Source organism: Mesoplodon densirostris, chromosome 18 (assembly GCF_025265405.1).
Source record: "Mesoplodon densirostris isolate mMesDen1 chromosome 18, mMesDen1 primary haplotype, whole genome shotgun sequence".
NCBI lineage: Eukaryota > Metazoa > Chordata > Mammalia > Artiodactyla > Ziphiidae > Mesoplodon > Mesoplodon densirostris.
Genome location: NC_082678.1, coordinates 56,181,443 through 56,195,022, shown reverse-complemented (window position 1 = coordinate 56,195,022; position 13,580 = coordinate 56,181,443). Strand labels below are relative to the sequence as shown.

General features: G+C 51.8%; 1 protein-coding gene across 4 annotated transcripts in view; it reads right to left on the bottom strand.

The window, feature by feature from the left end:
• Nucleotides 1-12,876, bottom strand: part of HNF1B (HNF1 homeobox B) — a 52,460-nt gene extending 39,584 nt beyond the window's left edge. For 2 of the 4 annotated variants that reach the window (XM_060081151.1, XM_060081150.1), the window contains exons 1-4: nt 12,533-12,876; nt 7,734-7,933; nt 2,807-3,071; nt 1,147-1,382 (exon numbers count right to left, since the gene is read on the bottom strand). In XM_060081151.1, coding sequence (XP_059937134.1) covers nt 1,147-1,382; nt 2,807-3,071; nt 7,734-7,933; nt 12,533-12,876 — 1,045 coding nt within the window. The remainder of the gene's footprint in view (nt 1-1,146; nt 1,383-2,806; nt 3,072-7,733; nt 7,934-12,532) is intronic. The other 2 variants (XM_060081153.1, XM_060081152.1) reach the window with 1 other exon arrangement.
• Between the last annotated feature and the right edge of the window lie 704 nt (nt 12,877-13,580).

Sequence of the window (13,580 nt, the reverse complement as noted above, 5' to 3'; positions counted from 1 at the left end):
GTTTCTCTGCCTCTCAAGAGTAACCCCAACTTTCTTCCCGTGTGGCTGAGCCCTCCCCTTCTGTGGCAACGGGACCCGGAGAAGCTCCCCTCCCTGGCCCCCCAGGCTTCGCACTGGACAGTAGCAGGCCCCCAGAGACACTTGAAGGGGTCATGCTGGGCGGATGGGGTGCAGTGTGGAACAGATGCTTGGAGACGGCCCAGCTGCTGGCTCTGAGCCTGTGCCGCCAGCACTTAGGTCAGCGCCCAGGTCTCAGGCCTCTCCCATCAGAAGGGCAAACCAGCAGGCGAGGGGACGAGCAGTTTCAGAACCGTCCCCCGAGTTAGAAATGGTGCTCGGCTCTCCTTCTGCAAACCCTTCCCCGGAGCAGGCAGCAGACTGTGCCGCAGTCTGTCTACACAGGCACCAAACCGACCTCAGTAAATACATCCACTCCGGAAGCTGGCTTTCCCGGGAGGACGAAGCCCCAGGGGAAGACGTACTCATCCCATGCCCAGCCTATGCCCGACGCAGCCCTCAGCCTAGGGGGGTGCTTTCCCACCAGGAAGGTGTAGGATTCCATCCTGACAAGCCCACAGCCCAGAGCAGAGGCACCTAATCCCAGCCGGGGCCTGGCACACGGCAGCACACATAGGTACTCAACCAATTTTGGCCAACTCATCACCACCAAGATTTCAACTGACCCACCCTACCCTAACTCTGGCGGAGCACAGACGCCAACAAGCAGATTGGCCCTTCCCCAGAGGGCCCTGGGCTCCTCCTGCTGCAGCTGGACAGAGCCCTGGGGGTGCACCTGGATGGGGCGGAGGGGCGACCCCTCTGCCTGCGGTGTGGACCAGGCACACCCGCGGGGCAGCCTGCTCCGTCTCATCCGGTGGTGGCCCTGACCCGCTGAGTCAGCAGCCGCAAGGGCAGGAGAGAGGAGCCTGGAGAAGAACGAGGCGGGCGGAGGGCTCCCTGGAGGCCGAGCAAGGAGTCAAGAGCAAACCCAACTAGAGCCACACGCTCTTCTCACGAGAATATTCCAGCAGCAGGAGGAGGCCAGCCCTAGGACCATCCAAAAGCACTGCCTCCTCTGAGACACCCTGAGAGCCGTGGGGGAGAAGCCGGAGGGTCGGGTCGCTGAGGCACTGGGGCCCGGCTTACCTGGCAGCTTGTTGGGAGGGGAGGTGCTGGGCTGGTGCGGGGGGGAGCCGTGGGAGAGCAGCGGGTTCAGGCCGTGCGTCTGGCTGGAGCTGTAGGCGTCCATGGCCAGCTTCTGCCGGAATGCCTCCTCCTTCCTGCGGTTCGCGAACCAGTTGTAGACGCGGACCTCAGTGACCAGGTTGGAGCCCAGGCCGTGGGCCTTGGAGGGGGAGACACCCCGCTGCAAACATTCCGCCCTGAGAACAGGAGGGAGGGGAAGTGGTGAGCAAGGGCGGCCTGGGGCCGCGGGCCGGCCCCAGACGCACAATCACAGGGGGCCTCGGCAAGGAGAGCGAAGAGGCCACGGATAGAGTGGGGGAAAGCCTGTCCTGAGGAAAGGCTAGCCCGGGTAGTTATCTGATGAGACGGCGGGAGTGGGGTGGAACACAGGTATGGAGCAGGCTCGCTGCCCCGGGAGTCAGGGGCGCAGCCTCTGGTGTGGCTCCTGAAAAAGAGAGGAAGCCGAGGGGCAGGCAGCTCAGGGAGAAGGTCCAGGTGGGACTCCTGACTCCTCCTGATGTGGTTATTCTTCCCACCCTACAAAAGGCAAGCTCCCAGCTCTAAGCCCTTCCAAAGCACCCTGAAACGACTTCTGGTCTTCTGGGGTTTGGACATCCCACACAGGTACCAGGGAAGCGAGATTCCTTATTCACACAGCAGAACCCCCTCCAAGGGGCAGGCTGGGTGAGGTATAAATGAGGCCACGCAAAAGACGGCTGGTCTCTAGTTTTATCACTGCTGATGAAACCCCAGTGCCAGGTGTGAGAGAGATTCTTAGACACCAGTGGGTACTGGGGGGTCCTTCTCATCAGCAGGGGGCCAGAGCACAGCTGAGGACGCTGTGACATGTGTGGGCGGATCGTTTCGTCTCCCCACTCCCCAGCCTGACCTCCCTGGCTGTATCCTCCCACTGCCAGAGCCAGTCCAGCCCAGAGAGAGGTCTTAACCAGAGCAAAGAGCAGATTTTTTAAAAAGTCAAGGTTGGAGTCAGGGCGGATGGGGCAGGAATGAAGCAAAAAGATATCTTGAGGATTTCTAATAGTTTTCTTTAAAATTCCATGTCGTTAAGAACAAATGAACTCTACAAAAAGGACTCTAATCAGTGTGGGCAGTAATTCTTGCTCTCCTGCTAAGTTTCCTTTGAACCAATGTGTGTACAACATTTGGTCAAGGCCAAAGCCAGTCTGTGGCTAAGGGATAGCTTTTCCCTGGTCTGTAAGGGAGGTCAAACACATGATTCTCCCTTCACTGGCATTACATTTTAGACCAGCATTCTCCAGCATTCTCTGGGATAACAGTTCATAGGGGTATACCACAGAGAGACCTCCCATGGTTAACAACCAATTCAGCAAAGTGGAGTGGGTTTCTTGACTGCAGGACTTCTCAGAGCCTTTAAAATATTAATGTATGTCATAACTCCCTAAGAGGAAGTATGCAGAATGATGCTTCTCAAACTGATTTATTAATAGCTTGAAATGAGGGTTCTGTGGAACACACTTTGGGAAACCCTGATTTGGCCACTTATCTGGATAACTAATGTCTCAATATTCCAGGACTGAGGGGATGGAGCTCGGGTCCATGTGCTTGCCTGCCTGCTCGGGTGAGCTTCTGGTGGTGTTACCTGTTGCACTCCTCCACTAAGGCCTCCCTCTCTTCCTTGCTGGGGTTCTTTTGCCGGTCGTAGGCCTGGTACAAGATTTGCTGGGACGCGGGCCCCCATTTGAACCGGTTGCGACGCATCTTCTTGTTGGTGGGCTCAGAGCAGGCATCATCGGACTGCCCAGGCCCCTGGCTCTGTTGACTGAACTCTGGAAAGAGAAACAGCAGCTGATCCTGACTGCTTTTGTCTGTCAAATTTCCAGAACTCTGGACTGTCTGGTTGAATTCTGAAAAGAGAAAGGAGTAGATTTGATAGGGTCTGTAGCCTTCACTCAGCAGACACACAGACAGATAGACCAACGGGAAAAAACCACCTTTATTCCTCTCCCCTGAGCTTTGGGATCTGCTGTTACTGCGGATGGGGGTGCAGGGGGTAGGCTCGGCTCAGGGCCCTCACTGCCCACTTCTGATGGCTCCACCAAAGCCACCCCTTTCCTTTCTTTGGAGGAGCTCAAACGTGGCCGACCATTGTTTGCAGGACAATTTATTATTATTATTATTTCATTGGCTCACTGGCTCTCAGACATGAAGCAACACTCTGAATCCTGAACTCCTGTGTTTTGATGTCAAGGAGATGAACTCCATCAAGTCTCAGGTCTAGGGGAAAAAATGCTCAAAAGTACAATCTGCTCTTAGACAAAGTGTTTAGAGGCTGAAAATAGCTCCCCCCACCGCTCTCCTAATTCCTAGGGATCAACATTATAATGTTATGCTCTTTGAAAAACCCCAAACCCCAAATCTTTTGACTACTGCTTTGAAATAAATATAATTGGACCTTTGTATCGGAAAGAGAAGAAGCTCTTCAGAGCTCAGATCATTTCGGAGGCAATGGTGTGTGTGTGTGTGTGTGTGTGTGTGTGTGTGTGTGTGTGTGTGTGTCCAGGGGTCCATTTAGGAGGGAAACAGCCCAAGAGGGAAAGGTCTTACAGACCTGCTCTCACATTTGAAAGAAGAGAAATGCAGGAGATAGCAAACACAGGACCTTCCTGGGAGTGGCATTTAATGAGCTGGAGAAAGGTAAATATAGATGGCATGATGCCCCTTGTCAGTCCAATTCCCAGGACCCAGGCACACTGTGACCCTCAATATATTTTGGTTGAATGAATGAATGAAAGACGGCAGTTTGCCTGATGGTGATTTCCTAGCCTTTGTGGTTGCAATGAGATTTGATATTTGCTCATGGAAGAGGCAGCCTCGTTGTCCTCTTTCTCACATGTGTGTGAAAAAGGTTCATCAGGGTGATTAATTCCATTTTACAGATGAACAAGCATAGAGGCCAAGGACCCTGCTGAACAAGGACAAGTAACAGATTCATCTCCTAACTCCTGGTCCCTGGGTTCTGGACCTTGATGTTTTTCTTTCTTGGTTCCTGGAGTCATCCCTACAGGTCTCAGAAAATCCTCAAGGTCCAAAGTCAGGCCACTACTTAGTGCTTGAATCCCGTCCACAATACCCTACCATGTGGCCTCCCAGCCCATCCACCTCCAGCAATGGGAAACTTACTACCATCTAAGGATCCATTTCCATTTTGGTCCATCACAAGGAGCAGTGGGCCCCTAACAAGCCTGTACCCCAGACGCAGGTGGTGTTGGCCTTTGTTTAACCAGTTGCCGATCGGCCAAGTTAACGAGCTGTCTCCCAGGTAGATGGACTGAACGTGTCACTGGGACCTTTGATTTGGGCCCCGCCCACTTTGGATGATTCTCAGGTCACTTAGGGCTCTGCTTTCACTGGTTCCCAACAATTCCTTTAGATACCTGAGAATGTCTCTGCCAAATTTACTGGCAGGAAGTCACGGACTCAACGAAATAATGTAGGGCCCCAACCAAGTTCCTTAATTCCTGGTCCCTCAGCTTCCCCGCCTGTGGAATGGGACTGGGTGAAGACCTACGGGCACTAAATAGTCTTTTAGAACATCTGCCCCTAGTCAGGATAACGTTGACGGTAATGATGATCACCCAAGTTCCTACAGAAGTTATACTTTTCAAAGTGCTTTTACACTTCCTGTATTATTTGGTCTTCATAGCGGCCATCTAAGTACAGTGACTTTGGGGAGGATCATAGTGGGAGAAGGAAGTCCCCTGCTCAGTGGGTGTCTGTCTCAGTGACTCCTCTCCTCCCTGTGGCCCTGTGGAGTTACCATGAATAATAGCCAAAGCCAGTATGGGTGATCCCAAGGACCCAGGATCAGTGTGAGGTTCCTCATTTGATGTGAACGGATGTCATCACAGGGAACATTTACTGAACCATTTCTACAGTGAGGTATTATACAAAATCCTCCAACTGTATCCCTTCATCTCATTCTCACACCTCTCTGTGCAAGAAGTATTGTTATCTCCATTTTACAGATGAAGAAATTAAGGTTCAGACCAGTTAACGTTGCATGGGCTTGGGGCGGGAGCCAGGACGTGAACCCAACCTGTAGACGCTAAACTCATAACCATTGCATCACCATGCATATGCATGGTGATGCAGCATATGCATCACCTCTCGCTTGAAACAAAACCCAAACAACACACCCACAAAACCTTCCAATCGGCCTTGGGTGGAGGTAACTGAACTGACTCCTGAAGTTCTGCCTGTGGTGGGTGCGAGACACGCCCGCAGCTGCCCCACGCTGTGGGGGCTGCCTCTGGCTGCTGGCTGCACATTTTGAAGAACTAGACTCCCCCATGTCCTCCATCCACCACCAACTCTCCCCGACTTCCTTCCAGATTAACTGGGGGAGGGGCACAGAAAATGTTCATTGCCCATAAAAATTAACTTGGAGCAGCTGGCTTCGGCAACCTCTTTACAGGCTCAGGAGCCAGCCTGGACAAGGAGATTCTATCTGCATAGATGGGTTCATGAATATTACCATTTATTATTTTTAGTTTCTCAAGAAAATTTATCATGTGTCATCTTTTTTTTATCTTCCCCACTCTCTCTTACCACTTGCCACGTTCAGTTGTGTCCCTCTTTTATTCATCTCACTTCCTATATTTTATCCCATGCGAGCATGTCTTATATTCATCCTTTAAGAATTGGTTGAAATGTCGCCTCCTCTAGGAAGCCCTCCATGATGTCTCTAGGCAATTTAGCAACTCCTCTGCTGCCCCTTGTGTATACTTTTATAACAACTCTTAGAGAGCAGCTGTCATTAGTTTTTCAAACACCTCATCTCCCTCATTAGGTTGTAAATCCCTGGAGAAAAGGACGGGTGTATCTCACAGCCCAGCAAGTGCTTGGTACCTCATAGGTGCTCATATAATATTTACAGAATGAAGGGATCCTTCGTAAGCTTTATGTCTCATGGGACTTTAAAACACTAATAATAATTTAAAAATCCTTTGCAGAGACTGTCATACATTTTTGCAAAATGTCATTCTCAAGCATCTTGAGAAACTTTTTGGGACTTTTGTCTTTTTAGAAGCTTCCGGCTGTCCTCCTTCTCCTTTCTGAGGGAAATCCCATGGCACGCACAGAGGTAGCTCAAACTGGAGATGCTGCCTGAGGCTTGTATTGGAGTGAGGGTGTGTCCCAAGGGTTCTCTGGCCTTTGGAGACTGGCTCCTGAAAATTTTTCTTAGGCTTTCCAGGAATTACAGGGAGTTGCTTCATGTCAGACACACAAATTCGTAAAGACCTAGTCACCATGGATGGTGGATCATCCCAGAGTTTAAAAGGAGCCTCTTCCCCTCAGTAGCAAAGAGCTCTCACTTTGCTTCTTCTAACCTACCCATCTAATGCTTCCAACAAAAGAGCAAACCACCAAAATATGAGATGAACCCTTTCCCTCCCCCTTGAAGTCCTTTCCAGCCCACAGACATTGAGACAATAAATACTAAAACAATCACTTCAGGTCAGTGTGTGACAGAAAACAAGAGTGATTTTAAAAAGTAGCCCTCCAGTGAGAGGGGAAAAACCCAGCCCAGAAAGGGGTAGAAACTCGTATCTTGACAGAGAAGCCCACCGCCCAGAGGATAGTGTGTGGGAGGAGTGAAAGCTCATATAAGTTTTTCCTAGAAAAAGGGCTGGATCGCAATAATCAAAGTGTAATGTAAAAGTATACCTTCCTAACATAAAAACAGTAGGTCACTGATACTCTTATCATTGAAAGGCAGTTCAAACTTCCCTAGACTTCAAAACAAAAATCTTTGTGTTATTGGGTAGAAGAAATCTTGGGACAAAAAGGAAATTTGGAAACGACAATGGGAATGACAAGAATTCATGGGTCAGAGCTGCAAATGCAGACGCTTTTAGTGTGTCCTGCTCTAGCCAGAAGCAACTTCTTCCTCTGATAGGCTCACCGGCTGGGGGTCTCAAAACTCCATCGATTTTGGTAAATGTGAGCAAGCATCTTAAGTTGCTTCAGAACTCAGTTGCACCCCCCTACCCAACCCTCCCAAATAACAGGATCGGGTTCTGAATATATCTATATATACAAATGCCTTATATTTTTAATACTCCTTTCAGAGAGGAGGAAAATAACGATAATAGTGATCAATATTATTGATTGTTACTAAATGTCTTCCTTGGAAACTGATCCATGGTGATGTATCAAGGGGAGATGCTTGGCTTACTTTGGGGACGATACTCCATTGTTACCTACTTGGTTTCAAAGAGAAAGATGTTGGAAGCAGGGACCAAAATATTCAAGGTGCACTGCACACACTGAAGGGCTTGTCAAAGCAACTGGCTGGGTACTAGGGGATCGTGGGAGAAGAAAATGATACAAGTCAACCCATTGTACAGCAGCGCTGAAGGCCAAATCCACATGCCAGCTTCCTTATATTTGCCAAGCGCTATGCAGACCTTGTTGATGAAGAGGAAACTGAGGCATTCCACAGGGGTCAGAGTTAGGGCAAAGGTCACTCCTGGTTGAGGCAGAGGCAGGATGAAAGCACTTACGTCGGAGGATCTCCCGTTGCTTTCGGACGTACCAGGTGTACAGGGCAGCGCGCTTCTGGGTCTTCATAGGGGTGCCCTTGTTGAGATGCTGGGAGAGGTGTGACTGGTTCAGGCCGGTGACATCGACCACCTCCCTCTGGGGGATGTTGTGTTGCTGCATGTAGCCCTTGATCATTTTGGCAGCCCTCCAAGGGTCCTCGCTAGACAGATAAGCAGATGGTTAGGATGCTGGTAGAAGAGGTCGGGGAGAAATACCCTCTTTCTAGAGGTTTTACCTAAACTCTGTGTAAAACTCTGACCTTCCCCTGTTTCTCCTCCTGTCCAAGTTACATCCTGGGGAGAGGCCAAAATAGAACCTAAACAAAAGAGAAGATGAAAGCTCCTATATAGTGTACTCCATCCCTTTCATCTGAGATTAGGAGGGCAAAGAGGAAGATGATTTCCCTGCTTCAGGAATGGGAAAGCACCCCAGCACTCTCTCTTGGGAAGCAGAAAGAGAAGTTCCTGCTTTATTTTGCTTTCCTTCACTTTCCTGGAATGTGAGAGACTTAAACAACGGCAAGAGGCCCACTGGACAGTGGAGGTGCCATTAGCTTGGGGCTGGGCTGGCTGATCCGACAATGACAGAGGGCAGAATCTCTAAATTCACCTGGACTGCTCCCCCATTATTTTCCTTCAGAATGGGTGTCCCCGTTTCTTGTCTTATAAAACAGGAGTAAAACTTTTGTGTCCACCTCCTGAGAAGCAAGGAGGACTTCTTAGCCAAACGTTAAACGGTTTTCAGAGTTTCAGAAAAGTTTTAAGAAATGACGTTCCTCCCTGGGGCTGAAGAATCGCTGCACTGAGGTGAGGCCAGTAAAGTAAAAAAAAAAAAAAAAAAAAAAAAAAAAAAAAATCTTCACAGCCCCGCCTCTCAAATAAGACCAAACAGAGGGAGAATAATTTCAATTTCTGAATATGATATGAATGATTCCAAATGCCATGTTTTCCTGTATTCTTACATTTCTCCTCTGACAGGGTAAGAGTGTCTGGAAGTTAATCTTTCTCATAAATTTTAAGCTTGGGATAAGAGCTTACATTTCTCATAAACACAGGTAATGCAAAAAGCTTCTTTAGAACACCGTATTAGTGCCTTTGAATTTATTCCAAATGTTTTCAACTTGCCAATATCTTTTCTTGCTTATTGAATAGGTGACTTAAAAGTGAGAGATATAATTGAAAACAGAAATTAAGAAAACAGTGCACAGTATAGAACAAAAGTATTCAAGAAACAATACATCCACATATACTATTTGTTTAATGCAGCTACATATTTAACTTAAAAAAACAAAACAAACAGCATCCCTTTACTGTATGTTGATGTATATAATAGCCTGACAGAACATGAAAAAAAGTGAAGGGAAAAAGTAGTTTCAGAGGTAATAAAAAACAATGCTGAAAAGCAACATTTACAGTGTTGCAAATGAAATAACCGATTTATTTTTAAATGGTATCTATAACATGTCAACTAAAGTTATGTTTGTGTAATGAAATTTTAAAAATCCAGTAATTAAACTGGGATTTTTGTACGCATTTGAAAAACTGTGATCATTTTAGCAAGTCTTTAATATTAAATTTATGAAAACACAGGCTTTGATAGACATGTTTTGAGAAATGCAAACAAGATTAATTACATATAGCTTAATATATTTCTCAAGTATTTATAAAGGTACTTCCATGTAATACAACATAATGAAGTAACAACAGGAACAAAAAATGAGGAACTGCGTCCCGGTTTCAAGCATGGAGAATTCACCTTGAGTAAGAGGAAAGTAATGTTAACATTTTGCACATACCCGTGTAAACATCAGAGCTCATTTAAAATCTTATTTCTGGTGAATATTTCCACAGATATTTTTAGGGTAGAAAAACACCTTCAACAGATACCAACAATAGCTTCGAAAGTTAGAAAAAAGTATTTGGATTTTAAAAGTTAATGCTGCTTCGACAGATTCTTTGACTTTTTTGGTTTTGTTTAATATTTTTTTTTACTTGTATTTATTTCGTGTGTCTAAGAAACCTAACTGAAATAGTGTAATGTTCTAAGAGCGAATGATTCCGTTGTTAAGAGTGAATTCGTTTAACAATTGAGAAGGTTTAAAAAACAACAACAACAGTAAAACCTTATAAAGGATAGCAAATCTTTCAGCCCGCGTTGAAGGACCAGAGTTGGGGATAAGATGGCGTAGTTACACCTTTACAGCTCTGACCACAGAATTCTCACGCATTCACCGGGAAGAGCCCCGAGAGTCGGTTACGTTTTGAAATTTGAAAATACAGCCCGTGATCAGGGGTTCCCAACCCCGATAAACACACAGAACGGGAGAAGCGCGCCCGGGCATTGTGCTCAGGACGCAGGTGTCAAGCGCCCGACCTCGGCGGCCGCCTGGCCAGCCCAGCACGCTCCTTTCCAAACAATGCCTCGGCCGCCCACAAGCAGAGAGGCCCTGGACCCCGTCTCAGATCGCCGTGATTCTTCTTTAAGAAGCCTCAAGCCCGGCCTCTTGGGACCAACCAACTTTCCAACTTTCCAACTTTCCACCGCGCGCCAGCCTAGAGCTGGGGCCGGGGACCCGGCAGCGCGCAGCCCCCGGCCTGCTTTTCTCGCCTTTCTCTTCAAAGAGATGGAAACAGTGGCCGGGCGCTCCCAAGAGTGACTTGCCCGGTTCTTTTCTTTCCGCCTTAGGGGAGCGCGGTGGGCCAAAAAGGGAGTGCGTGCGTCTGGCGGTCAGCAGCCGACTGTGCAGTGACCTGGGGACCGCTAGCGATTTCTTGAAAAATTACTTTAATCAAGTCTGACCACTCCCGAAGTTGGGGGAGGGAAGGCAGCAACCGCTGGGGAAAGGGAGCGAAACCTTGGGGTCTGTCCTGCGTCCCCCCGCCCCAGCAGGGGTCTCGGGCCCCCTAGCCTCGCTCCCCGCCCCCTGGAGCCGGGGGCTCTGCTCAGCGAAGAGCGCTGAGGTCCAGGGCTCCGGGCCGGGCCTGGCTCTCTGCCCGCCGGGCCTTCGGCGTCGGCGGCCCTGGGGCAGCCCGGGTCCGGCGCCGGGTCTCCGGGCGGCGCGGGGGCTCGGCTGGGAGGGCCCGGCAGCGCGGTGCGTGTGCTCGGGCAGCGGCGAGCAGCCCCGCGTCCGCGTTCTGCTTTCCTTCCCCCTCGAAGCCGCCGCGTTTACAACTTCACCAATGAATAACCCGCCTCTCCGTTCAACCTAATCACAACTTTTTGTGTATCTTTCTGTTGATGATTTATAGAAATAAATTAATAACACCCGAACTCCACGTGCTGCAGTTTATATTACATCTCCGCCGCGTCCGGACCGGCGCGGGGCTGGGTGCCGAGGGGCGCCCCAGGTCCTTCCAAATCCCAGCTGGAAGGCGGGCGCCTGCGGCCAGGCAGATGGGCCTAGGTCCCGGGGCGGGGGGGTGGCCCGCTGGTGGGCGGCGGGAGATCGGTCGGTCCGCCGGGCCCGGGTCAACCTCCGGGCCGCCCTGGCGCCCCAGCTGCTCCTCTTCAGACCCCTCTCACCTTCCTGCACCCTAACCCCGGCTGGGGAGAAACCGCCGCCACGGGCGAAACCGCGAGGGAAGAACCTCAAACCTCAGAACTGTAGCAACATACTTTTGGGAAGTAAAAAAAATCTAGAAATCCCCCTGACTGTTTTGCTAGAGAGTAAGCCGCCGGGTCCCCAGGTAGCAAAATCAAATGCAAGGTCATATCCCATCCCAAACTGCCACTGCGGGCGGGTGACCGAGGTTGCCCGAGTCCCCGGCGCGACTTTGGTCCTGGCCCTGTCTAGAGACCGCGGCTCTGAAGGGTCCGAGGCCAAGCGAGGGGCTTGGTCCTAAAGCAGAGTGGCCGGGAGCGACGTGCGGTCTAAGGGGACCGCTGGGCTCCTGGGATAATTAGTAACCAGCTGTCAAAGCCCTGGGCCGCTCGGGAAGTTTTAGCAAACGACCCGGGGCCGGGAGATAGACCTCCCGCCAGCCTGCTTGGATTCCCCAGGGACGCCGGGGTGTCGGCGGCGAGATCCGGAAACGCCCTCCTTTCTCCCACCAAATCCGCTGCGAACTGGGGTCTTGGCCGCATTTTCCCCTCGCTTGCTTAGTGACGTGGTTTCTTTTGCCGCTTGAGGATCCACCCTAACCTGACAACGTGCAAACATTTCCTTTCGCGAATCTAAACGGGCTTTGGGGATTCCGGATAGCCCTGGGGTCTTGCACGGGCGCTGCAAATGGGAGTGCACTCCGGAGAAGTCGCCCCCCAGATCCCGGCCCGGGTGCCGCCTGTCCCTCTGCCAAGAGCGGCAGGACGCCGTGGCCCAGGCCGGCGGCGTTTCCCCGGACCGCGGAGGCGGTACCTCGGAGAAAGGCTTGGCCTGGGGCTGATGCGGGCCCGAGCCTGGTCTCCTGGGAATCGCAGCGGTTTCACTGCGCCCACTCGCACCTTCCGCCGCGTGGGCAAACCTCCGGGCAAAGGGCCCCGCAGCTCGGGTTCTCCCAGGCCGAGCCCCAGCCCGGCCGGGAGGGCCCCGCGGGTCCCGGGCGCTGGCCTGGGCAGGCGTTCCTGAAGCCTCGGGGCTCGGGCCGTCCAGTTGAGGGACTTGGAGGGGTCCAGGTGTTGGGAGAGAAGCGGAGCGCCCCCCGGGGGACTTCTCTCGTGGGAACCAGGCTTGGCCAGAGCGGTCGCGCGCAGTGTCGCTCAGGCACAAGGCCGGGGGCTCAAGGGGCTCGGGCACACACTCCGCACCTCGGTCCGCGCCTACCTGAGCATCCGGTCCACCTCCGCCCGCTGCTCCGCCGCCTCCTCGGTGTTGAGGGCTTGCAGCTCCTTGAGGATGGGAGGGGTGTCATAGTCGTCCCCGTCCTCGGAGCCCTCGTCCCCGGACAGACGGCCCTTGGCGTGGCCGTTCGTGAGAGTATGGAAGACCGGTTTGGTGTCCGGCTCGGCCCCGCTCCCAGGGGACAGGGGCAGCGTCTCCAGCTTCACCCCGAAACTCGGGGATGGCAGCAACTCCTCCAAGGCCTGGACCAGCACCTCCTTGGTGACCCCGGAGCTCAGCAGGGCGCTCAGGAGTTCTTGCTGGAGCGACGTGAGCTTGGACACCATTTTCCAAGGACAGAAAAAGAAGGGGGTGAGGGGGTGGGTGGGTGCGAGAGAGGAGGGTGGAGGGGAGTTTCACAAGTGAACCCCAAGTCCAGGAACCCCCCCACCCTTCAGCCTCCAAACACCTGTTACTCCCCGGGGTCCGGAGTCTCCTCCGAGAGGAGTCAGAAAACTTCTAACTTGCCATGATCGCCACCATTAGGCCATATAAGATATGCAAATTAGTGGGGAGGGCCCGGCTTTCGGCCAGATGCAAATGGTCGTGGGGAGGGGGGAAAACCGAGAGAGGGAGAGCGTGAGGGGCAGACGGGGAGCGCAGGAGACCCGGGCCGGGAGCGGGGCTGCCAGGGTCCATCGTACTCACGCCAGGGGGCCGAAGAGATTCTTGTCCTGGTTCTGTTTATCAGCCAAACTTTAGCTGACCTTTGGACTTGTTAAACAAGTAGCTTGTAGCCTAGTGTGGAAGGCTCCGGGACTTTTCCACCGGCTGCGGGTCCGGCTTTAGTCTGGAGAGAAGAGGAGGCTGCGCTTCGGGGGTTCAGGTGAGAGCTGGAGGAAGCTGGGGTGCTCTTGGAAGAAGGAGATGGAGGAGGATGCGAAGAGCAGAGACCCTCCGACGCGTCCCAACCGACGCAGGCGATGGGCCGGGAGAGCCAGGCGGGCGGAGGATAAACTGACCGCAGGGGAATGGACGCGGAGACCTGGGG